General features: G+C 50.0%; 1 protein-coding gene and 1 long non-coding RNA gene across 2 annotated transcripts in view; both read right to left on the minus strand.

Moving 5' to 3' along the window:
• LOC147582771 (uncharacterized) overlaps positions 1–6,307 on the minus strand; it is a 44,974-nt gene extending 38,667 nt beyond the window's left edge. Inside the window, exons 1-2 of the long non-coding RNA XR_015249498.1 lie at positions 6,210–6,307; positions 3,784–3,842 (exon numbers count right to left, since the gene is read on the minus strand). This is a non-coding gene — a long non-coding RNA (uncharacterized LOC147582771). The remainder of the gene's footprint in view (positions 1–3,783; positions 3,843–6,209) is intronic.
• Positions 6,308–12,508: 6,201 nt separating this feature from the next.
• LOC112869464 (thyrotropin-releasing hormone receptor-like) lies at positions 12,509–16,825 on the minus strand. The gene is made up of 2 exons (XM_025932604.2): positions 15,716–16,825; positions 12,509–13,299 (listed from the first exon to the last, which is right to left on the minus strand). The coding sequence occupies exons 1-2, from the start codon at positions 16,499–16,501 to the stop codon at positions 12,985–12,987; spliced, it is 1,101 nt and encodes a 366-aa protein (XP_025788389.1). The 5' UTR covers positions 16,502–16,825; the 3' UTR covers positions 12,509–12,984.
• Positions 16,826–25,017: the final 8,192 nt, after the last annotated feature.

Consider the following 25,017-nt stretch of genomic DNA (forward strand, 5'->3'; position numbering starts at 1 on the left):
GTGTACGCATATATATATGTGTGTGTATATATGTGTGTGTATATATATATATGCACACACACACGTGTGTATATGTATGTGTGATATATATATATATATATATATATATATATGGCTTACCTTTATAAATAAGACCCCTTATAGTTTTATAGATTAAGTTATATATAAGCTGAAGATACAACTGAAATAAGATTTTTTTGTTTTTTGCTCTTACAACTGAAATAAGTTTTTTTTTTTTAATTTTTTTTTTCAACGTTTATTTATTTTTGGGACAGAGAGAGACAGAGCATGAACGGGGGAGGGGCAGAGAGAGAGGGAGACACAGAATCGGGAACAGGCTCCAGGCTCTGAGCCATCAGCCCAGAGCCCGACGCGGGGCTCGAACTCACGGACTGCGAGATCGTGACCTGGCTGAAGTCGGACGCTTAACCGACTGCGCCACCCAGGCGCCCCTGAAATAAGTTTTTGAAATGAGTACAGAATCAGGGCACCTGGGTGGTTCAGTCCGTTAAGTGTCCAACTCTTGACTTTTGGCTCAGGGCGTGATCTTATGGTTGTGCCATTGAGCCCCGTGTCAGGCTCCACGCCCAGTGTGGTCCTATGACCCACTTCCAGAGTTTGATGAGTTTATTAGAGCAGCTCACAAAACCCAGGAAAAGTGTCCTTGCTGTTCACCAGTAGATTATTGCGTTTCTCGCTCTCCTCCCTCTGCCCCTCCCCTGCTCACTTGTTTTCTCCCTCTCTTAAAAAAAAAAAAAAAAAAATCATCCACACTTATCAATACAACTATAGAAATGGTTATTGGGATAAAGAGAAAAAAATTTGTGCAGTGGACTCCTTACTCCTAAACTTGGTTCTCAAAATTCTAGGTTAGAGTTAAAATTAAACGAACTATTTCACGTGCTTCAAATCCATTACCCTTTCCAACATGGCTCCTATCAGGATCAAACTGCTAATTCTAAAGTCTATAAGAAAAGAAAGAAGCTTAATAGAACAGAACATCTTCTGAAAAGTCTTGTCCTCCAAATTTGCCATCACTAAGCTCAACAGAAATTTCGATCTCAACAAAAATTCTCATATACTTTTTTTAGATCTGCCATGTCTCCTGGGGGCTATCACTAATTAGAAGCCATAATTCCTCACTTACAAGAAAAAGAAAGTCCTCATGCAAAAGTTAGGCTATTTGAGACATTATAAAATTTCAGCACAAATTTTTGTTTTCTGCTTATTTCCAATTGAATTTTAATATTAAAATCACATAAGATGTTTACATTGTTTAACTGGAGTTGTTGGTGTGATAAATAATGGAGAGCAAAGTTATAAATGCTTATTTATTTTTTTGAAGTTTATCTATTTTGAGAGCGAGAGAAAGCGCAAGTGGGGAGGGGCAGAGAGGGGAGAGCCAGAATCCCAAGCAGGTTCCACACTGGCAGCGCAGAGCCTGAGGCAGGGCTCGAACTCACGAACTGTGAGATCATGACCTGAGCTGAAGTCAGACGCTTAGCCAACTGAGCCATCCAGGTGTCCCTAAAGGCTTCTACTTAAACTTGAAAAGTCATCTGAATACTAACCTAGTGTATACAACTAAATTTTTTTTTGCTTTTAATCACGAAATTCTTATTTACTTTGTTTTCGTTGTCACACATCTGAAGATATAATCTAACAGGAATCTAACAGGATGTTTGTGGGTTGAGCTGAAGTCTTAACCTCCATGTGCAGAGACACTCTGTCCTCCTGTGTTTCTCCTTTACTCTCACGCAACGACCACACTAGCTGTGTGTGTGTGTGGGGGGGGGGGGGGGTTCCCACACCAAGCAATTCTGTGACCTGGGCCAGGTATCCTGCAGTGTAACTCAATTCCGATCCTATGTACTTGGAGACGGTGTCACATCCCACAGGTTAAGGGTTCAGTCCCACAAGACTGCCCACCCCCCCCCCACGCCAATCATGACACCAGGTCGTCATCTGTGTTGACCCTTCAGCTACAAATCAGAGGGTCTATGATCCCCTTCTCGAGTTTGATGAATTTGTTAGAGCAGCTCACAAAACCCAGGGAAAGCGTCCTTGCTGTTCACCAGTTTATTATAAAAAGAGATAAAGGGTAAGGACGAACATCTTACCGGAAGAGATGTGTGGGACCTGCTATGCGAAGGGGCACAGGGCTTCCATGTCCATCCTGGGGCCGCCACTCTCCCAGCATCGCCATGCTTTCAGTAACCTGGAAGGGCTCCGAAGCCCGTGCTATTGGCATTTTTGTTACAGAGGCTTCATCATGTAGGCATGATGGATCGTGAACTCCATGTTTAGCCCCTCTCCCCTCTCTGGAGAATGGGGGTGGGCTGAAAATTTCAAGCTTCTAATCGTGGCTTGGTCCTTCTGGTGACTGTCTCCCATCCAGGAGCCCACCAAGAGTCACCCCATTACAAGAAAAGACACCACAGTCAGCGATGAAACTCTAAGGGGTTTAGGAGCTCTGTGCCAGGAACCAGGAGCAGAAACCAATATATGTATTTTCTATTATCTCACACCCTGCTACCTGCAAATGTGACCTTATTTAGAAATAGGACCTTTGCAGATAAAATCAAGATGAGGTCAAAATCCAATCGATGAGGTCCTTAGGAGAGTCAACACAAAATAACTGCTGTTGGATGAATGTTTTCCCTGTATTAAAGACTGAGTTATCGGGGCACCTGGGTGGCTCAGTTGGTCGAGTGTCCAAGTCTTGATCTTGGCTCAGGTCACCTCCTGGTTCGTGGATCGAGTCACGAGTCAGGCTCTGCACTGACCGTGCAGAGCCTGCTGGGGATTCTCTCTCCCTCTCTGTCTGCCCCTCCCCCACGCATTCTCTTTCTCTCCCAAAATAAAATCGTTTAAATATTAAAAAATAATAAAGATCACATTATCTCTGAAGACCATTCAACTTTCGTAGAATGCAAAGTGGGAGTAAGTGCACAGCATAATCAGCTGTACACATATAAGCAATGTTGGATATTTGCATGAAATCTGTGGCTCTTAGATGCTTTTAAGGGAGGGGTCTAAAATAATTTAGAAATTACCAAACTAGATTATATTATAATCTATATTATCAACTGTCAGAGGCAACAGATTCAATAAAGCATGGACTGGAAAACACCCACTGGGTGTGAAAATATTTAGGCTACTGCCAACTTTGACCAGATCCATGGGAGTGGTGGGAACAGATACAAGACTACATGAAGTGAGTTGAAATGAGACCGTCAAGTGAGGACGTTTTATCCACAGAACAGAACACTGCATTGTTCCCTCTAAGCCTGTTTCAAAGATAAAGCTGAAAGAAATAGTTACAGGGCACTATTTGGGGAGCATGCAATCCGTTATTCTAGTTTTTATCCCTGGATAAAAACTAGATCACAGGGAATCATCTGCATGGTGTCTATTCAGATGACAATGAATCGGTCCCCTCTAATAACGGAGAACGAAAGTCACAGAAAACCCATTGCCTTGGCAAGACTGGCCTCTGTGTCAGTTATTCAGAGACCATCTAAGAAAATGACAAGAAAGCCATTCAAATAGCCAGTGTAAAACCTAGTTCATATTGTCTGGGCCTTTCTGGTACAACTTGAGTAAGTCCATAGGAACATATGATTTCTGTATATTTATGCCAGCCTTTCCGGTGGTGATCTGATACTTTTCTCTGATGCTTTATTTTACACGTTTCTACTATTTCATCTGCATGTACAAATTACTATCAGCCTCCTCGAAATCCACTGTAAAATGTGGGAAGTAAAGCCCTGAACAACTTACCTGGGATTTGTTCATTTTCGGATGCTCTTGAGAAAGGGCCAAGAGTGGTGATACCAGAGCTGGGTAAGGAAAAATGAGGAATGGAATCATGAGAGGTCTGGGTAACTCAGCGGCTTAGGATTACTTATCAAGAGAGTGGTCCTTTGACCAATCTGGCGACTGATTATCCACTTGTCCATTTACTTAAAAAAAAATTTTTTTTTTCTGTTTATTTATTTTTGAGAGAGAAAGACAGAGTGTGAGTGGGTGAGGGAGAGGGAGACACAGAATTTGAAGCAGGCTCCAGGCTCTGAGCTGTCAGCACAGACATGGACGCGGGGCTCAAACTCACAAACCGGGAGATAAGACCTGAGCTGAAGTCAGATGCTTAACCGACGGAGCCACCCAAACGCCCCTCCACTTGCCTGTTTATAATTCTGAAATGATCACAGAGAACTTTTCTTACTGAGTGAATATAAACCGTTGTTTTTTATGGAATTACCATCAATTTAAGCCTTTGAAAAAATCAAAAAGAACCTGTGTGCAATAACTGGAACAATAAAATTTAGGATATACAAAGTTTGGAACACTTTTCCAGCATTAAAAACACTAGGATTACAATACTTCTTGGCACAGGAAATGTTGAAATTATGTCATTTTCCTATTTTCCTACTAATATTTTTTAGCCGCTTGAGGGCGGAGAATCCAGAAGCTCAGAAAGGAGAGCAAGTGTTTTCAGATGTTTGCCTTTTTGTCTGGCCTCTCTTAGATGAAGTTTCACAAGAGGAGCTTTTGCTGAGAAACTTGCTTTAACCTAAATGTGGGAGACGATAGAACCCTGACCTGGAAATCGAGACATGGATTCAGTTCTTGGCTGTTACCAGCAAACTGTGTAACTGGATATTTACTTTCTGAGTTCTACTTATAAGATAAGGCAGAGTGGGGTGCCTGGGTGGCTCAGTCATTTGAGCATCTGGTTCTTGATTTCGGCTCGGGTCAGGATCTCACGGTTTCGTCAGTTCAAGCCCCACATGGGCTCTGCGCTGGTGGCGTGGAGCCTGCTTGGGATTCCCCCCATTTCTCTGCCCCTGCCCCACCTGCATTCTCTGTATCTCTCAAAGTAAATAAATAAATAAGCTTAGAAAAAATAAGGCAAAGTTACAGAGTTTTAGAAACCTTCTCTTTACCTCCACTGCGATTCTGTAAGGGGGCCATTCAATGAATCCCAAGGGTGGTGGTAAATATGGTCTGAGCAGCTCAGAATAAACAGAGAGTGGAGGGTACAGGGAATGACACATATGTGCTTGGGAAGTGATGAGAAACCATTTCCTTGGCTATAGCTGGTCCCTATTCCTTCCTTTTCCTCAACCCATAGCCCCCAAATCCTTCAGGAAAGTGTCTTTTCGTATCAGATTCTCATCCTGCCCATTCCCTTCAATTGCAGCTCACATCGTTCTTTTGAAAGCTGAACTAAAGTTCTGCTGAGCTACAATTACGGTGTTATCGCCCAGACTTTGCTCACACCAGAGGGGAAAATTCTGGCCAGTAACTTGAGCACGTTCCTTTCCAGGATTCTTCTGCCTCCACACTGAAATTCTAGGGAGAGGTTTCAGTTCAGGAATATGTTCTTCCCGTCGTGATTTCTGTTCCCGAGGCCTGCTGCTTCCTACTTCACTGGACTGGTTTTGTGTCAGCCTGGGCCTTGGAGCCACATTTCCAGCAGCTGGAACTTACACTTGGGAGTCCCAAGGGTCAAGTGCCTGGTGCGCTGGACCTGTGCCCATTTTACAGGTGAGGAAACAGGATTGGTCTAAATAACACGCCCTGGGATGCGATGCTGTTTTGTGACAGGACCTGACCTGAACCCAAACATCAGGCTCTTAAAATCTTATGCGATGCTGCCAACATCTCCGCCCGCACCCTCTAGTCCCTCCTCACTGAACACTCGTCCAGTCAATTCTGCACCCTGGCCATTCCCTTCAACCGTAGCTCGCATCTTTATCCCAACAGATCGTTAGTGTAAAACAACTAACCTAACAATAACAGTATTTATTTCTCATAATGATTATGTGTTCCCTTCCCTGCTGCCCTCTAGCCCGACAGCCTGCAAAGCCAAGGGCATCAGAGAAACTTCTGGAATCAGGCTTTAGTCACTTGGATGCACAAACCTTCCACCCTCACAGAGCACCTTCTTCAGGCAAAGAAGGGCTGCAGGGAGCGCCCACCCTGAGGCCTGGGGTCAGGGGCTCAGCCAGGCTCTCGCCGCCCGTCTCCTGGACCACTGGAAACCCGCTTCGGGGCCTCCCTGCCGAGCGAGGCGGGGGGGGGGGGGGGGGGGAAGGGCGCGTCCCCCCTCGTCGGACCGAGGTCAGCCCCGCCCCTCCTTCTCTGCGACCCCCGAGGGTCCGGAGGCCCCCGCCAGCCCTTCCCGCAGCTCCCCGGTGCACCTGCTTCGCTTCCACTTCGCATCAAGTACAGCGAACAGCGGAACCCGACCAGCTCGGAGCCGGCACGACCCGCCCCCGGAAGGACCTGAAGAACCGGAAGGAGGGCCCAGGTAGAGCACCAGGATCTGTACATGCGCAGAAGAAGCCTCCGGGCGGCCCTTCCCAGGCTTACCTAAGGGGCGATTGTCGGCTTCCGAACTACAGTCCCCATAAGGCACCGCGGCCCCGCCCCGCGCGCGCCCTACCCCCCGCCCCAAGCTGAAGGATTTCTCCAGGAAGGTCGACTTTGATTACCGGGCTCGGCTGATCGCTTATTAACTATTAATACAAGGAGAAAAGTTGCTTATTAACTTCGTCGAAGACTATAGCTGAGAAGCGAAGATTACAGCCTCGGAAATGTCCACCCAAACGTGAATGATTCCAAAATCTTTATCTTCCTCCTAAACTTTTCTTCTTCTTTAAGCCGTTTATCTTATTCTTTCTACTGTTTTTCCCACTGAGCATCAGAAAAAACACACGGGAATGACCCTACGAACATTCTAAATGTGATAAATTCTTCTTTATAGGGGAGCAATCAGAAGAATGTAGCCATACAGTGAAGCCTTCACCTACTTTGGTGGAGCCATACAAATATTTTGAATGTGTGAAAGCGTGGTAGAATTCAAACATCTATCCAGGAATTCACGCTGAAAGAAAATCTATGGGAGTGTAGCAATAATAATAATAAAAAGTATGGTATACTCTTAAATACGACAATAGGCAAACAAATATAAAAAGCATAATTTTATCTTTTACATATACACTTTTGGATAAAGATATGCACATTTAAGTAGGTATTAACTTAGATAACATTTAGAAAGATATGCTCCCAAATTAACAATGGTAATCCACAGGAGATGAGATTATTTAGGAGGAAGAGGGACTTTCCCTTGTGCATCTACGTAATTTTTCTATGCAGAAGTAAAATGGATGATATTTCCATTCTATGTATGAAAGATACACAAAATCAAAGAGAAATATCAAGGCATTCTTGGCCTATTAATTTGAATTTCAAATGTGTATCTCTGTGTAAAGAGAGAAAATAGAATAAACACACACACAAACTCTCATGGAAATAAGTACCAGAAATGAAAATATTAAATGTTCATCACTTATAGGTACGGGTTTATAGGGAATTTTTTAAATTCTTATTTATTTAATGTGTATTTATTTTTGAGAGAGCGAGAGAGCAGGGGAAGGGTAGAGAGAGCGGGGGGGGGGGGGGGGGGACACAGGATCTGAACTGTCAGCACAGAGCCTGAAGCGGGGCTTGAACTCACGAGCTGCGAGATCATGACCTGAGCCAAAGTCAGATGCTCAACCGACTGAGGCACCCAGGCGCCCCAGGAAATTTTATTTTTGATGTTAAGGGACTTTCTTTCCAAAAATTTCCTTAATGTCTCAGTGACTTCTGTCCTCAAACCATTCTTTCTGCCATCTAACCATCTGTATTAATGTGCTAAAGAGTGTGTAAAAAGGTGTCACCACAGGGTGGCTTAAACAACAGAAATTCATCATCTCATAGTTCTGGAGGCAGGAAGTGTGAAATCGAGGGGTGCACAGGGTTGGTTTGTATTGAGCGCTGTGAGGGAGATCTGTTCCTTGCTCATCTCCTCGCTTTGTATAGCCTCAGGCGTCCCTTGTCTTGTAGGTGGTATTCTTCCGTGTTTTCATATGGTCTTCCCCCCTGCACGCGTCTGTCTCCAAATTCTCCCGCCCCCTTTTCTGTAAGGATACAGTCATAATAGGTTAAGGTTCACCCAAATGACCTCATCTTCACTTGATCTGCAAAGACCCTATTTCCAAATAAGGTCATACAGACAGATACTGGGGGTTAAAACTTCAACATCCTTTTGGGGGATAGAATGACCATCCAGCAATTTTCCTGATAGCTGTAGTAGAATGAAATGAAATATGGCCTCATATTTATTTTGATATGCGTATGGGCATCTCTCCTCAGAGGTGTTTGGGCAATACAACGTAAGTAGGTCTTAGAAGGGTAGAAAGCCACGCACTGAATCTCCAGCAGAGTTAGTGAATCTCGGGCTGATGCTGGCATATAGGTGGTGCTCCAGCTATCAAACGTTTGCTGAGTGCATGGTTTCCAAAAGAGAGAAGATACTGCAAGAAGGAAGAGGAAAATAGGGAAAGTGATGAGAGGGGATATGGTCTGAGTTCTATAGCTTGCTGGGTCCCCAACTCTGGGGCTCAGTCTGGCCAGCACAACACTCAGGGACTGGTCTCTAGAGCGTCTGAGTTAGTCAGTGAGTCTAGGGGGAGGAAGAGACAGGTAGGGGAGTGGAGCCAAGGGATCAGGAGGGAAGCTGAGAGATTGGGAGGGTAGAGAAAGGGAGAGGAGAGAAAGCCAGAAAGTGGGAGGGAAAGAGGAAGAAAAGACATCAAAAGGGAGCCCTGCAAAGCAGATATTGGATAATGCTGTTTCCTCGAAGGCCACCAGGTGACAGTATTCGCAAGGACCAGCTGTCATTGACTACCAGGATGACAGGCTCCTTACTGATGTTAACCTAGTCAACTCATCTGTGGCTGGTATCTGTTGGTGTTTTTGGTTCCTCCTCACATCCATGCTGCCTTTTTCTGATAACATCAGTTCAATTTTGCTCGGGGGAACTCCCACACTTCTGTTAAGGTCTGCCATATATATATATATATATGCTTGCATAGGCACACTGCACAACTCCAGAGGATTCATCCATTTATTTATTTAAAAAATTTTTAATGTTTATTATTTTTGAGAGGGGGAGGGGAGGGGCAGAGAGAGACACACACACAGAATCCAAAGCAGGCTCCAGGCTCTGAGCTGTCAGCACAGAGCCTGACACGGGGCTCAAACTCACGAGCCGTGAGATCATGACCGGATCTGAAGTCAGACACTTAACTGATTGAGCCACCCAGGCACCCTGGATTCATCCATTTACATTGCTGAGTGGTATCTTCTGGAAGTGAGCAGTGCCAGACCTATACAACTGTCAATGGCAGTCACTGAATTGTGGTCTAGTAAGTTGCCCATCCTACTCCTGGCCTAGGCGGAACTGAGTCATTCTGATATGGATGCCTTGAAGCAACTGCCCATTAATTCCTATTATGTAGGTCTCTAGAGTTATCCTAGTTCTGGTTCTTTCCAACTCCAACAAATTCCTTTTTAATGCAGTTATTCAGAGATACTCTCTGTTGCCAACAAAGAATCTCAAGAAGTTGCAATCTACACCTCAAACCTTCCTCAAACCAGAAGCCAAATCACAGCAAAGCGTCTTGAGTATTAAGATTCAGCTAGTCTTTATTCATTATCCATCATTTCTTCATCCAACAAATATTTGTGGATACCTGCTACGTGCCAGGCACTGTTCTAGGCTCAGAAGCAACAGTGAAAAAAACAGACATGGCCCCTGCCTTCATGGAATCTGTCTATTCAGAAACGGGTGAGGGAGACCACAATATTTATTAGCCACAACTAGCTATAGCATTTCAAATAGCTGTATAATTCCGAATTGCGAGGAGCTTTGGGAGGGAAAAGGATGGAAGGCCGTGTGGAAGGTAGTTTTAAGTAGATAGCATTTATTTTAGGCTCACTAAGGGCAAGCACTTTCTTTTTTTTTTTTCTTTTTTTTTAAATTTTTTTTTTTCAACGTTTATTTTTGGGACAGAGAGAGACAGAGCATGAATGGGGGAGGGGCAGAGAGAGAGGGAGACACAGAATCAGAAACAGGCTCCAGGCTCTGAGCCATCAGCCCAGAGCCCGACGCGGGGCTCGAACTCCCGGACCGTGAGATCGTGACCTGGCTGAAGTCGGACGCTTAACCGACTGCGCCACCCAGGCGCCCCAAGGGCAAGCACTTTCTATGTCCCGTAGCAATCACCAGAACAATACTGCAGATTAAATACTACTGGGGGCCTTATTTCACAGATGTGATCACCAAGCCTACATTAAGTAGAAATAGATATCATTAATAATGTATAAATATACATAGGACTTTCCCAGGGGCTTTCAAAACTAAAACTGGGGCCGTCCTGGGCAAACGTGGACAAGGTGTCATTCTCCTCAGTAACTTGGCTAAGGTCACACTTCAGGGAGTGGTGGGGTGAATACTGACTCCAGCTCCAGTTTGACCCCGAAGCTCACGTACATAGTGACCACCCCGCGGGTGCCCTCGGATGTGCACAGTCCATGGAGAAATGGAGATGAGCAGGAGAGGCTGAAGGCAGGTCGGCGAGGAGGCTGGGGTCCAGGAAGAGATGGGAGTTGAGATGATCAGAAACTTACAACCGTCAGTAACCGTTTGGATATGAAGGGAGGAAGGGGCAGAAGTGGGTTGACTCCAGGGTTTTGGCTCAGGAGTGGGGTGGAAGCGATCCGGGTAGAAGAGGGTGATTCAGATTGGCTCTAGTGGGTATGCCATCCAGGTAGAAATGCTAGGACACGGTTGGAGAAGAATCTCGGAATTAGGGAATCCCCTTGGCTTAGCTTGTCAGAGCCCAGAGAAGAGTTAGAGGTTAAATGCCTCAGGATCAGTCAGGAAATCTGGTTGCAAGCAACACACATTGACTCAGATCAGCAAAGAGGGGGACTTTTTAATGAGGGTGTCAGGAGGCTCATAGAACCAAGTCAGAATACGGTGAGAAAGAGGGTAGGCTGAGTGGCAGGAATCAACTACCTCTGGTGGGGATGCCACTGCCACCACTGCCCCAGGCCTTGGCTGTCACGCTGCTGAGGCTGCCTCCACCGTCACTGAATAATGGACACCACTGTTACTGTTGCCACATTGTAAATAAAATGCTCTCCCCGTGCATTTGTATCAGTTGCTGAAGATTCCAATCCCCGGGCGTCTGATTAGCTGAACCCAAGTCACATGGCTCACGGCCACGTGCCAGGGGTGAAGAAAGCAAGTGTGTGGCTTTTGAGGTGTTCATAGTGGGAGCGAGTGCCCTGCTTCCTAAGCAAGATTTACACGTGGGTGACTTCCCATGTACAGAAAGGGTGGTCAGAAGTCAAAGAACCAAAGCGAATGGATGCTAATAAAATGCCTAATACCACTTCTGCGGCCGCCGGGTGCACCCATGCCATTGTGTAGGGGATGTTCAAAGAAAAATCCTGCCAGGTACAGAGTCGTCCGAAAGTGGCTCCCAAAAGTTCTCACGGGGTTGCCTGGGCACCGAGCCAGCTGGGTCATCGAGGAGGAGTGCCTCCTTCTTAGCTCCCCTGAGACCAGGGGTCCTTTCCTCCGCAGGAGAGGCTGTACCTTCCCCAGTGTCCCCAAAAGCAGGTGCAGTCCCCAGACAACGGTGAACCACACAGGCCACCTCAATCCCTTCTGCCTGGTGCCCAGTTTGTCGCTTCCCTTCATTGATGAGGCTGCTTTCACATGCTCCCCCACAAGAAGGGACAGTGATAGGTGTGGGGTCCTTCCCCCAGAACACAATCACTTACACTGAGAGTCCAGTAAATCATTGTGCCCTCACTCATTCCTGTGGGGTAGTGGTAGGATGGGGGGACCTGTGCGTTTTCTTCTCTCCCTGACCCTCGACTTGAACTTTACTCCCTACACGGTAAATCTTAGCCCAACCTGTTCTATGAGATGTCTTTGAGTTTTTCCCGAGCCCAATGAGTGAGGACCCCAAAGGGACCACCTTACCCTAACAATGCTTTGCCAAGGTCCTAGAAACCCCCTGTCCTCCCTGCCCTAATTACCATCTCTGCCCTATCTTCCTACCTGTCGATGCTATCTTCTTTGTGCTGCAACCTTTGGCACCCTAAATCCTTTCTAGAGGAAAAGCTTTCAAGAACTTCCCATCCACACTGAAGTTTCAGGGACTCAGTTAACTCCTCATGCGTATATCTGGGAAGCACAATCCTCAACAACTTCAAATAAGTACCCACGTGGCTTGGTGGCACCTATAGAGAAAAAAATATAAGTAGATTTGGTGGGGGCAGGGGAGGGAACGTCCCACATTCCCTTAAATGAAGTCCTGGAGCCCCTGCCTGTGGTAAGGCTGGTTCTAGAAGTCCTTCCCTGTCCTCCTTCCCTGCACTACCAGGCTGGGTGGTCCTAGAAGCCTGGACCCAGGCCACAGACCAGAGGGCTCAGGCCCAGTTGAAACAAGACAGATGTCTCCAGCACCCACTTGGCTGCCTCCTTGGGCACATCATCCAGGACTCCAGTGCCAGGATGGACATGTCCTTCCTCCCTCCCCATTAGACTGGAGCTCCCGAGAGCAGGGGCCCTGCTGGCATCCTCGCCGTAGTATCTGTAATGCCCAGCAGGCTGCCCTGTGTGGAGCAGGTCCCCGACAAAGTCACATGTCACCATTCAGAGGGAGGCAGCGTCTGGGGTTTATCCTTGGGTGGGGGAAGGCTCTCTGCATTTTTGGGAAGAGGGCCCACAGATTCCCAAGAGATCCCTGGTAATAGCTCCTACCCTACTCAGTCTCTGCAAATGTTGACCCACCCAGGCTGCCTCTAGGCCCTCGAGTGCCTTTGTGTAAATTATAAAAAGGTGCCTCCCGCTTAGATTTGTCTATTTATTAAACTGGGAAATTGTTTTACTAAATATACAAATCTAGGCTGTGATGTGAACGGTGACCCCCAGGGTTGTAAAGTGCACAACCTGCGCACCTGGACGCCACTCCCTCCTCCACCGCTCCCTCCTCGGTAGAAATAAAGTAGTGGGCCTTGCCCTCAGGTGCCAGGATCCTGTCTGCACATCATGCTCCCTGGTTCCCTCTAAGAGCCCAGTCTGATCTGGGGACAGTCTTTGATGACACTGTAGGACACAGGGGTGGCCTCCTGGGGCGGAAGCTTGGGCCGGGCCAGCTGGCACTGAAATAGTCCCCGGAAGGCCTCCCGGAAGCGCTGGGACATAAGGGCGTAGATGACGGGGTTGACCGCGCTGTTCAGATAGATGCAAAGCCGGCAGAAGAGAAGGAAGCCAAGGTTGACGTAGGGCGGGCTCAGGAAGGAATTCACCACCACCAGGGTGCGGTAGGGCAGCCACAGCAGAGCAAAAACCACCACCACCACAGCCAGCATCTTGGTGACCTGCCAGGTAGGACAGGAAAAAAAGGGACACAAGGGAGAATCCCAAGTTCCAGGCCTCTCTGCAGGGTTGCAAGAGGAGAAAGCCCAAAGAACATCCGGGCCTTTGCCAAACTGTGCCCTCATGCCTCGCCCCCTGCCTCCCCACCACTTCAATTCCATTCCCAGCTAGGAAACTGCTGTGCACCCCTGCAGGCCCTGCTCGAGTCCTTTTCGCTGGGGAGCCACCACCCCAATCCACCCCCAAAGCCCTTGGATGGGTCACCATCTACACTGGCAGCAGATTCATGAATCTACTGCTGTCATCACAGGTGAGGATTAGAGGAGTGAACCCAGGTAAGGAACACAGAATAGTGCCAGGAAGGCGATAAGTGCCCTGTGGCTGACTGCTGCTGTGGACATAGCCTCTGTTCCTTCCGGTACAAGTGCATGGGGTTCAGAGCCAGGCACAGCTGGGCTTAAGCTTGCTTCTCAGAGCCCAGGAATGTAGTCCCTATAAGCGACCTCTGCAACGAGGCCTGGCCCTGACTAAATCAGTAGACTTCAGGGCTGTGATAGTCCCCAGGAACCCCAAATCTCAGGAATTCCCTAGACAGTCTCGGCTCCTGGTTTTACCGGATTCAGATTTAATTCTACTCCATTTTAGGTTCATTTAGGTGATACACACTGGATGCCCGTGTGTGGGCTTTGGAGCCAGGCTGCCTGGGTTCAAATCTTGGTTCTAGCACTTACCAGTTCTGTACCCAGGGACTGCCCCTCTGTGGCTCAGTTTCCTCGTCTGTCAAACTGAGATGGTAACAGTCTATACGCCTTGGAGTTGTTACCAAAAACTCAACAGGCTAAGTTGTGTAAAGTGCCTGGCACATAGCGAGTCCCCAATAATTGGGGATGTATATAGTAATAATATAGTTATTATTATCAGCAATAGTATTCCCCACCCTGCTGTCCTAGACATTCTGCTTTCATGGGAGGCACCTTCCCTCTTGCTGTCGTAGGGGGCATTCTGCAAGGGCTCTCTTGGGCATCAAAGAATGCTCAGTCCTTAGACTGCCCACTGTCAAAAAAGACATTCATGTGCCAACAACAGGGTAATAACAGGTACCCTATATTGAACACTTACTATGTGCCAGATTTGGAATTCACTCCTATAATTCTAATAATTTTACAGGGTTGAAAATCAAGGCTTAGAGAAGTTAAGTGACTTACCCAAGGCCACGCGGCAAGATGTTAACAAAGCTGGGGGCCAGAAAGAACCCACCCAGGTCTGGAGTACTATTTGTACTAGCAAAAGTTTCATCTAAAGCATAGGCCAGCGGGGAGCTTGAGCCCAGCCCTTTCAGGCTGAGCAGGAAAGTAGTAAATGGAGAAGTAGATGAGTGGGGGGAGGGGAGGAGGGGCCTCTGTCTGGAGCCTCAGGTCATGATGGGCCTACAGCCAGAGCTAAAGGTCCACACCAGTTTAGCCTGTGTCCTGCCCCCCTTTCCTCTAAAGACCACCGTGTTTGAGGTGGCTGTAAGAGCCCCCCACAGTGTACCCACCCCGGGGGGAGGCAGGGAGAGGACACGGATGGTCCTCCCGGATGGTCCTCCCGGGCTCAGGAGTGACTCAGCAGAGTGAGGTAGCCTCCCCCCTCCTCCTCAAGCCGAGGGTATGGGCGGAAGGCTGAGGATTAAGACCGGTGGGGCTTGGGAGCCCTCCTCCCACCTGCAGTCCTTGAATACCCTTGGGAGGCCACACTGCTGGAGTACGGGTAGAGGACATAAGGAGCCTGGACACTTGGGTTCTCATCAGGTGCCTCCAGGTGTCACCTCACTCCCTTGTCCCCTCTGAGCCTGTTTCCTTATCTATAACAATGGGTGTTAAGCCTCCAAACAAGGGGTAATTTCAGGAATGATCATAGAACCAGGCATACAGCAGGTGCTCCATAAGTGCTGGGTCTCTGCTGACCTCACCCCAATCCATCCCCATCTGGTCTGTCTGGCTCCCCGAGGCCATCCAGGCAGCTCTAGTGTTAGCTGTGGCGTGGACTCGGGAAAGTCACTTCCCCTGTCTGAGTCTCGGTCTCCCCATCATTAGGAGAATACCACCGTGGGGGCCAGCCACTGGTTGTGCAAGTTGAATAATTGCCAGCACTGACTGAACATTTGCTTTGTGATGTGGCTTCAAATGGGCTCCAGACTTCACATGGTTCATCCCATTTCTCGGGACACCCCAATGTGGTCGGCGCTGTCATCACCCCATATGACAGAAGAGGAAAGTGAGGCTCAGAAAGGGAGAAGTGAGAGCTTCAAAAGTAAGCCTAGTAAGTGGCACGGCAGGGGTGTATACTTGAGGAATTTGACTCCAAAAGGGCCCAAGCTCCCATCCATTCCATCTGCTGGCTCAGTACAAGGGTTTCCAGGAAGACGGAGGTCCCCACCTGCTTCCGGGAGTCGAGGGCGCCTTTCTTGCCCCTGCAGGAGAAGCGCTGGTGGCCCGCGGGGCTGCCCTGGTGCGCAGAGCCCCAGTGCCCCGGGTGCGCAGGAGGCAGCGGCCGCGCGAAGAGGACGCGCGCTATGAGCACGTAGAACACGGTGGCCAGGCCCAGGGGCAGCGCGTAGAAGAGCGCGAAGTCCAGGAAGTAGACGGGCAGGTAGAGAGAGCGCGACACGCGGTAGCCGCACTGCACCTGCACGCCGTCGGCGTACGCGGTCTCGCGTGTGTCCACCAGGAAGAGCCAGAGCACGCAGTAGGCGCTGGTGCCCAGCCACACCAAAGCCGCGATGCGCTTGGCCCGCGCCACGGTGCACAGAGTTTGGGCGCGCAGCGGGTGGCAGATGGCGAGGTAGCGCTCCACCGTGAACGCGGCGATGGAGCCCGTGGACGTGTTGATGCCCACGTACTGCAGGTAGGTGATGCCCAGGCAGCCTGCGTGGCCGAAGACCCAAACGCGGGCGGACGCCGCCTCGGCGACGGTGGGCACTCCGGCCGCCAGGAGCACCAGCAGGTCCGCCGCGGCCAGGCTCACCAAGTAACAGTTGGTGGGCGTGACCATGTGACGGCCCCGGAGTACCACCAGGACCACCATGGCGTTGCCGGCCACACCCATGGCGCACACGAGGGGCACCAGGGTCAAGGTCACCGCTTGTACAGCCGGCGGAGGCTGGGGCAAGGCGCCCAGGCTCGACGCGTTCGCGCGCTCAGGGTGCTCGGTGTGGTCCTCCATGCGCGCGGGTCCGCCCTGCACCCCGAAGGCAGTGGCGAGTTGGGGGGATCACCCCGGCTGCAAAGGTGCCCTCCGGCGATCTGGAGGCGCTCTCCTAGCGGCAAGTTGGGGGTCCGGCAGCTGTCTCCGGCCGAACAGGTTTCTCAGCTCCGTGCAGGGTCTCACTGTCACCGCTCAGGAAGCTGAGGACTCCGAGGAATCAGGAGCAGGAACGTGGAGCTAGGCGCGTGCCGCTCAGTTTCCAAGACGACTTTTAAGCCTGAACTGGCGCGATCTTTCCCGGGGTGAGGTTTGCTGCAGGGGCGCTTCGCAGACTAGCGTGGCGCTCCAGGAGGGCACTGGGCGCCCAGACGCCGCCTCCCACAGGACCGACTGCGGCAGCCCTCTCGGGTCTTCCCTCCGCTCTCTAGGTTCGCGGGTCTCAGGACTCCGATCTGGGGTGTCCCGTCAACGAGGCGCGGTGTGTGGTGTTGGGTCTTCGCCTCGCTGGACTTTCTCTTGGCTCGGCTTTCCGCCACCACCCCGCGTCGGCTCTCTCCACGGATACCGCTGGGCTGATGCTGGTTGACCGAGCTCGGCACCCGTTCTTTCCCACCGGCTCCTGGCACCGCACCCCGGACACTTGGGGTCTGGGAGATGCAAGGTGCGGTGGGGGGTGGGGGGGAGGAAGGATGCTTTAAGCACCCTGCTCCCGCGCCTCTGGCCTGGGCTTTCGCTTCCTCCCCGCTTTCTCTCCTCTACAGGGCAGCTCCACTGGGCACTGGGGGAGGAGTCGGCCACCCATTGGTTTCTGGACTCAATCCAGAAATCCTATCTTGTTTCTGCCAGCAGAAACCTCAGCCCTGCTATTGACAAACGGCCAGCGGAGGCCTAGACCTGGGGGGAAGGGAAGGTATTTGCCCATCTAGACCTGGGTTGATCCCCTCTCCTCCTAAACTGGTTACTTTTCACTTTCTCCTGCTACCCTTTCCTAGTCTTCTTCTTTTTTTAATGTTTTTTTTTTTAATTTATTGTTGAAGGAGAGAGAGAGAGAAAGAGCATGAACGAGGGAGGAACAGAGAGAGAAGGAGACACAGAGTCCAAAGCAGGCTCCAGGCTCTGAGCTGTCAGCACAGAGGCCCCAAGTGGGGCTTGAACCCACGAACTGTGAGAGCATGACCTGAGCCGAAGTTGGACGCTTAACCGACTGAGCCACCCAGGCGCCCCCCTAGTCTTCCTTTCTTCCCCCCAGCAGAAGATCTGGAAATTCTTGGCGGGTGTGCCCCACCCTCACAAGGATCTCTCCCATCTCTAAGACTGTGCCACTCATGAGGCACAAACCAGTTAGGAATCCTTAGCTCTGTGTCCGCTGCAGAAAAGGTGCGTAATGGTAGTTGAATGAAAGAAAGAACTTGTTTCTTCCTGAAGGTGGAACCCACTAAGCTTCATGAAAGGGCTGCTTTCCAGGAAGTCTAGCACGGTGCCCGCACAGAGCAGATGCCGTGGGATTGTCTGCTGCTTCCAACCCATCGGTTATGCTCTTTAAAAATGATTTCTTCATCTGGGAGGCTTACATGAGTGACAGAGGAAAAAAATCCATGCCAAGTGCTTAGCTGTGGCTCGACTGGGGCAGGGGGTGAATATATTAAGTGATCACAGTTATGTTAACATGTATCCTCCCCCCTGCCTTATGTACGACCCCAAACTCTCAGTCTACCGATCTGATAAATGGACAAGAAATGAATGATGGGGAACTTGGCAGGACAGTATCTTGGGAGCACCAGCAAGACATCCCCCACTGTCAGTCTTTATAAGGAATGATGCTAGGGTATATGAAGCTCCTACAACTCTGCCTGGTGATGCTCTGTGTGCTTTACGCATATTAATTCATTCTATAATCACAATATCCTATTGGGACGTTATTATTAGATCCCCACTTCGCAGACAAAGAAACTGAGGCTTAGAGAGGTTAAATGACTAACATAGGTTAGTGGGGGGGGGGGGTCGCTGCTAGCATTTTAGCCCAGTGGTTTGGCTGTAGAATCTCCATTCTTATCCCTCCCCACCCCCCACCCACCCCCAAACACACACACGCTCCACCTCTCGGCACTATACTCTTCTCTGGGATCTTCAGCAGTAACAATAGCAAAGCATCCTACTCAGGGTCAGACGTGGTGCTGTGTGTCTTATATTCATTATCTTTATTTCCCACACTGGCTACGCAGGCATTATTGGTCCCATTTTATAGATGAGGACGTTGAGGTCCAGAGAGGAATGGTCTCCAATGTGATGCAGGCGGGGGCCAAGCAGGAAACAGGACCCCACTCCCCTTATCCCCACCCAACCCCAGCGGTCCCTTACTCAGCTCTTTCCAGGGTACCAAGTGCCAGTGAAGCCCAGGGTTCCTCCTTCCCAGTCCAGAGAGTGGCAGTCCTCCCTGGCTGTGGTCCAGAGCAATCCTTTTAGCCCTATTAAATGCAAGTGGTTCCTTGGGCTTCTTGCCCTCTAAGTCTGCCAGCTCAGTTCTCTCTCCTGCCTAACTGAGCTGCTCAGTTGCTGGCAGCCAAGGGCAGTACCTGACAATGAACTAAGTACATCTCAAGCGGAACTCTTCATTTTCCCGCGCCCTACCTTGTCCATCTCCAGTCTTCTTCGCCTTAGTAAAGGCATCTTAGTGAAGGCGCCAGTCGCTGAAAGCAAATATTCAGGAATTATTTCTCTCTCTCCCTCACTGCTGACATCCAATACGTAAGCAAATCCCTCGATTCAACCTCCAAAACACACCTCACATTAATCCACCTTTCACCACCACGACCTCTTCCAGCACTTTCCTCCGTCTCTAACCTCTTGGTGGGACAACTGCCATTGTGGACCCATCCCAATTCCCATAGTGGACCTCCACTACGTTCTTGCCCCTCGCTCTACAGCCTCGTCATACAGAATCAAGTGATCTCTTAAAAATGTAAGCCATTCCCCTGCTTACACCCTTCAACAGCATCCTTTTGCACCTAAAATGAGCCCAAACGCCTTCTGTGAGCCCTAGAGTGCCCTGCACGAAGCGACACCTCCCCACCTCTCCCTCTTACTCAGCCAGAGCCTCTATATTTCTATCCAGCTTATCAGGTGTGATGGTTGAATAGTGTCCCCCCAAAGTTCATGTCTCCCCAGCACCCCAGAACGTGCCCTTATTTGGCAATCGGGTCTTTGCACATATAATTAGTTAAGGTGAGGTCATCCTGGACCAGGGTGGTCCTAAATCCAATGTACGAGGTCTTCTTCGGGCACTACGGCTACAGCCAAGGAAGTAGCTAGGAGAGCCGAGGAAAGATTCTTCCCTTGACCCTTCAGAGGGAGCATGGCCTCATTGACACCTAGACTGCAGACTTCCAGCCTCCAAAAACTGTGAGAGAATAAGCTTCTGTTATTTTAAGCCCCTCAGTCTGTGGTGATTTCTGACCGCAGCCGTGGAAAGCACCTTCCTGCCTTGGAGCCTCTGTACTTTGTACATGATTTCCTCAGCTCAGTGCCCAGCCCAGATGCCCCCAGTCGTGGGCATGTGGTTCCTAGGGTGGGAGCGAAGGTCATGCCAACCGATGGGGAAATAGAGGCTCCATTCACTCAGTCATTCAACAAATATTGCTATGGGCCTAGACACATTGTAGAGGTGTTTTGTTTTTTGTTTTTAGAAATAAGTTTTTAAAGTTTACATATTTATGTGGGGATGGGGAGGGGCAGAGAAAGAAGGAGAGAGAGAATCCCAAGCAGGTTCTGTGCTGTCAGTGTGGAGACCGAAGCAGGGCCCGATCTCACGAACTGTGAGATCATGACCCGAGTTGAGATCAAAAGTCAGACACTTAGCCAACTGAGCCACCCAGGGGCCCCCCATTGTAGAGGTCTTTCATAATGGTCCAGATTGTTTGTCATTGCTTCCATGAGAGGTAAGGTTTATGTTCCCTTCCCTCGGATCTAGGTGGACTTGGGACTTCTTCAACAGATAGGGCATGACCTAAGCAGTGCTATGTGACTTTGAGAATAGGTCATAAAAAGCCACCGGCTTCCACTTGATTCTCCTGAAACACTCATTCCTGGATGCTTGCTCTTGGGATGCTCCTTCTCAGAACCCAGATGCTATGAGAGGTCCAAGCCACAGAAGCAGCCACCTATAGGTACTTTGGTCAACAGTCCAGATGGGACATCCCAGCTCAGACTTCAGACATGTCAGTGAAGCCCCCAGATTCCAGCCTCCGGCCCTTTGAGTCACTCCAGCTGAGGCCCAAGACATCACGGAGCGAAGACGAGCCATCCCCACTGTCCTGTTCAAATTCTTAACCCAATCCACGAGCATTACTACATGGGTTGTTGGTTTATGCCACTAAGTTCATGTCTAGTCTGCAGTGAGGCTTGGGTACAGGATTCAGGGAATGCGTCCCCAAGAAAGTGACACGTCAGCAGAGCCACTGGAATGGTCATTCTGGCTCATCACCAACCCCATTCCAAACAATTAATGTAAGACACCAGTTTTCTTTTTCTCCCAGTACCCACAAAAAAAAAAAAAAAAACAAAACATTTCATATAGCATCCCAGCACACACACACACACACACACACACACACACACACACAGTGAAACAAGGTCTACAAAATTATGCTTATACTTACTATAGCAATGTATGCTGGTTTTTCCTAGTCTATTTCATTTTTTTTTTTAAAGAAATACTGGTCACAATCTGCCAATCTGGTTCCTGATCCACAGTTGGTGACCCACCATGTGAAAAACATCTCACCCAGTCTTGGTAATCCCAACCCTTCACCAGTGACTGGGCTGGAATGCACAAGTGGCTAATTCTAGTTAATGAGTCATGAATGGCTGCTGCTGGGGGGGCTTCTGGGAAGGTTGCAATCTTCTGTAACCAGTTCTAGAGGGAGGGGGAGGGAGAGAGGGAAAGAGACAGAGACGGAGAGAGACAGAGAGAGATCCTACAGACACGTGACCCTCAGTGAGTGCCTCAAATTTCTTGCTCTACGCTGCTTTCTCACCTCCTGTGCTTCCCACCTTGGGTGAAGGAAATGGGGAGCACCCATCCACGCCAGTGTCAGGGAAGAGCTCCCAGATGAGGTCTGCTCCAAGCACCTACAGAGGAAGCAGGCTGGGTGACGTTGCCCCCAGGTGCCTAGGAACCCCTGTGGCCGCCGCCCGCGGGGCACGCGTTGGCCGTGTGCACGGGCGCCCTCTGCCGCCAGATGGTGGCAGTGCTGTGACCAAGAGGAAACCCTTTTCCTCTCTGGGTTTTCGCTGCCTGAGGAAGCCCCCGCCTCGGGGCCCGGCGTGGGTCTGTCTGTGGTCCTGCAGCTTCCCAGACTGCTTCCACCACCTTGGCTTCCTTCAGACGGCGAGTGAAGAGACAGGGGCCCGAAGAGGCGATAGGGTGTCTCAAAATCACCCCATGAGAGCTGAGATTTGCACGTGTCTCTGGCTGACTCAAAATAACATTGCCATGTTACAGAGATTATCGCCATTTGTCCTTCCCTTTTTGCCCAGAGTAGCATCTGGAGAACGCAAGTGGATAGACAGCCTCCCCCCGACAGTCCTTGCCAGCCGAATTCAGGAAAGCTTCTGCTCCTTGAAAGCCAGAGGGGTCCCCTGGCTTCCCCTGCTCGGCAGTAGGGGACTGGGTTTTCCAAGGGTGCCGCAGGAAGGTGTCCCACGTACTCTTTTGCAAGAGTCAAGAGGCGGGGTCCATTTCTCCACTCCCTCTAGTCTGGGATTCTTTTGGTAGAAGCGATGCTGGCCGGTTCCAGCACGGCTCCTAACTGGCCTGGCAGATGCTGCTTCTGGCCCCCCAGAGCCCCAATTTTCCGGTAAGACGTTCAAGGATGCTCTGTCCAGGACACCTAAGAAGCCCCGTGGCCCCAGACACTGAGTGCAGAGGCCGTTGGAAATGGCCCCAGCCCCTGTCCCCCTCCACCTGCACCCATGCAAGAAACCACAAACCAGAGTGCAGTTAACCCACAGGACTCTGTGAGCTAATAATAGATCTTTGTTTTAGGTCCCTAGCTTTGAGGGTAGTTTGCTTCACAGCCGTAAATAACCAAGAACACCTACCCTACAACAAGGTGGGTGTTAATTGAAGAGATTAGAGGTCGGGGACTCTGTCTCCCAGTGTAGAGATATTTTGATTTTGTTTTCCTTCCTCTTAATAATGGAGCCAGCAAGTGCCAGAGTGGGGATTGGAAGTCAGCGCTCGAACTCATTTCCAGGGTCACGTGGGCATTTCCAGGTGGGCAGTGAGAGGGAGCAGCAGGGGACTTGAACTTCTGACCTGGAACCTTTCCCTCTTGGCTGCGCATCCCCAAAGCTGGGCCTGTGGCAGCCAGCAGAGGGCTCCTGGTATTGCCAAGTTTCCAACCCTGAGACCCCAGGGCTCCCCACTGCTGGGGTCAAGGGAAATTAGCACTCCCCCTTCCTCAACTCTCCTCTTTGAAGTTTGGATTCTTCCCTGGGTAGGAGAAAGGTCAACATTAGCATTCATGACTCGGGGAAAATCCCATAATCCTCTCTGAACCTCAGGTTTCTTATCTGTAAAATGGGCATGATGATGACCCCTTTGCCTGCCTCAGAGAGCTTTTGGTATAGAAGGGGGGCTCTGGAAGCCAGACTACCTGGCTTTAAGTTCTGTCTCTGCAGCTTACTAGCTGTGTGACTTTGTGCAAAACACTGAACCTTTCTGAATGCGGTTTCTCCACCTCTAAAAGAAGGGTAAGAATAATACCATCTATCTCATACACGTTTGTGAGGTTTAAATAAGGTTATGTACATCAAGCTTTTCACAGAGTTTGGGGCACATCTAACGGCATGTTAGAGCCAGCCCACGCCGCCTCGTGAGAGCGGATTGCGGGCATCTCTGTGCACGCTCCCAGCACATCATAAGCACCCAACAGACACTAGCTATTATTATCTGTACCACTCTAATTTTTGTAAGGACGAGGATTCGCGGATTAGTTGTGCAATTTAAAAAAAAAAAAAAAACGTGTGGGTGAGCCACTGCCTAAATAAGCCACGAGGCAGCTTTGTGGGAACGGAGCTGCGTTGGGGCAGGGTGTCGCGTGAGGCCAACGATGGCCCTCGGTGATGAGCACAACTCCCTTTGGGGAGTGGGTGACAAAATGGCAAGAGTGGGGGCTCAGCTAACCCCGGTTGGTGACTCACAGCGCACGCTGGCTGTTTAAGTCCAAACACTTGCCTGGGGAACTCTTTTTCAACTGCTCTGTCCATTTCCCCTTTGGCCACAAATTTTGGTGCAACGCGGGCTGCCTCCAGGGCCTGAGCATTCCCTGCTGCAAGCCCCAAATCTTCAGGAAAAGGAGCTGAGACCAGAGGGGGCGGCGCAGTCCCACCTCCAGATACCTGGTCGTTGAACTGATGTTTACCGAGTGCTTACTCTGCACCAGGCACTGCGTTAGGAACTGGAAATACCCTGGAGCACCAGACACATCGTATGATGTCTACACTCTTGCGGGGCGACATGAAACACACGGCAAGGAACAAACAAGGAGGTAGCTAAATCTCTAAATGGATACGTAAGATAGTAAAGAATATCGATGAGGGTGTTTATGGAGAAGAAGAAACAATTTGATATGATAGATCAGGGGTCAGCAAACCTTTTAGTTAAAGAGCCAGATAGTACATATTTCCGGCTTTGTGAGCCACGCAGTCCCGATCTCGACTGCTCAAATCTGCCATCAGGGCAGAAGCAGCCAGAGGCAGTACTCAAACTAATGGGTGTGACAATGTTCCAATAAAATTCTGGTCACAAAACCAGGCAGCAGGCCAGAATTTGCTCACAGATAGTAGCTTGCCCACTCCTGTGATGGAGTGAGACTGGCTGGGATAAGGCAATATTAGGTAGCGTGGTCAGGGAGGGCTTTCCCGAGGAGGTGACGTTTGAGGCAATCCCCAAAGGATGCAAAGAAACGGTCCATGCCAAGACGTGAAGGAAGCGTGTTCCAGGATGTGGGAACAGCAAGGGCATTGCCCTGAGGTGCAAGCCAGCCTGGTGTGTCTGAGGAGCTGAAGTCCAGGCAGCCGGGGGGCAGAGGGAAGGAGGGAGAGGCTGGCTTGAGCAGGGCTTTGTGACCCAGGACACATCAATTTCCTGGCAGGAAAGGGTCGGTGGTCTCAAAGGGAGAAACTAAAGAGAGTTTGAGGAAGGTACAGAGGCGGGGACTTGGTAAAGGGAAGAAGGATGGCGAGGCCTTCAGAAACCAGCAACCCTGGAAGCTGTGCCCCTTCAGAACCCAGGGGGATCTCTAGCCACCGACAAGGGGCCCCCCAGCCAGACAGGAGCTGTGGCTGCTGGTAATGGAATGCTGTCCCTGCCAAACAGCCCAGAGGGCTGCAGGAATGAATACCCTGACATCTGTCTCCTCTCCCCCTCTGGATGGCCTGCCAGTGACTCCCACTGGCTGAGCCCGACTAGAAGTCAGAGGCCAAGGGAGCCGGGGTGATGCAATTCACAGAGTTTTGATTCCTGGGAAAGA

The sequence above is a fragment of the Puma concolor genome, chromosome A3 (genome assembly GCF_028749965.1).
Source record: "Puma concolor isolate L17-30 chromosome A3, mPumCon1.1.hap2, whole genome shotgun sequence".
In the NCBI taxonomy this organism is placed as follows: domain Eukaryota; kingdom Metazoa; phylum Chordata; class Mammalia; order Carnivora; family Felidae; genus Puma; species Puma concolor.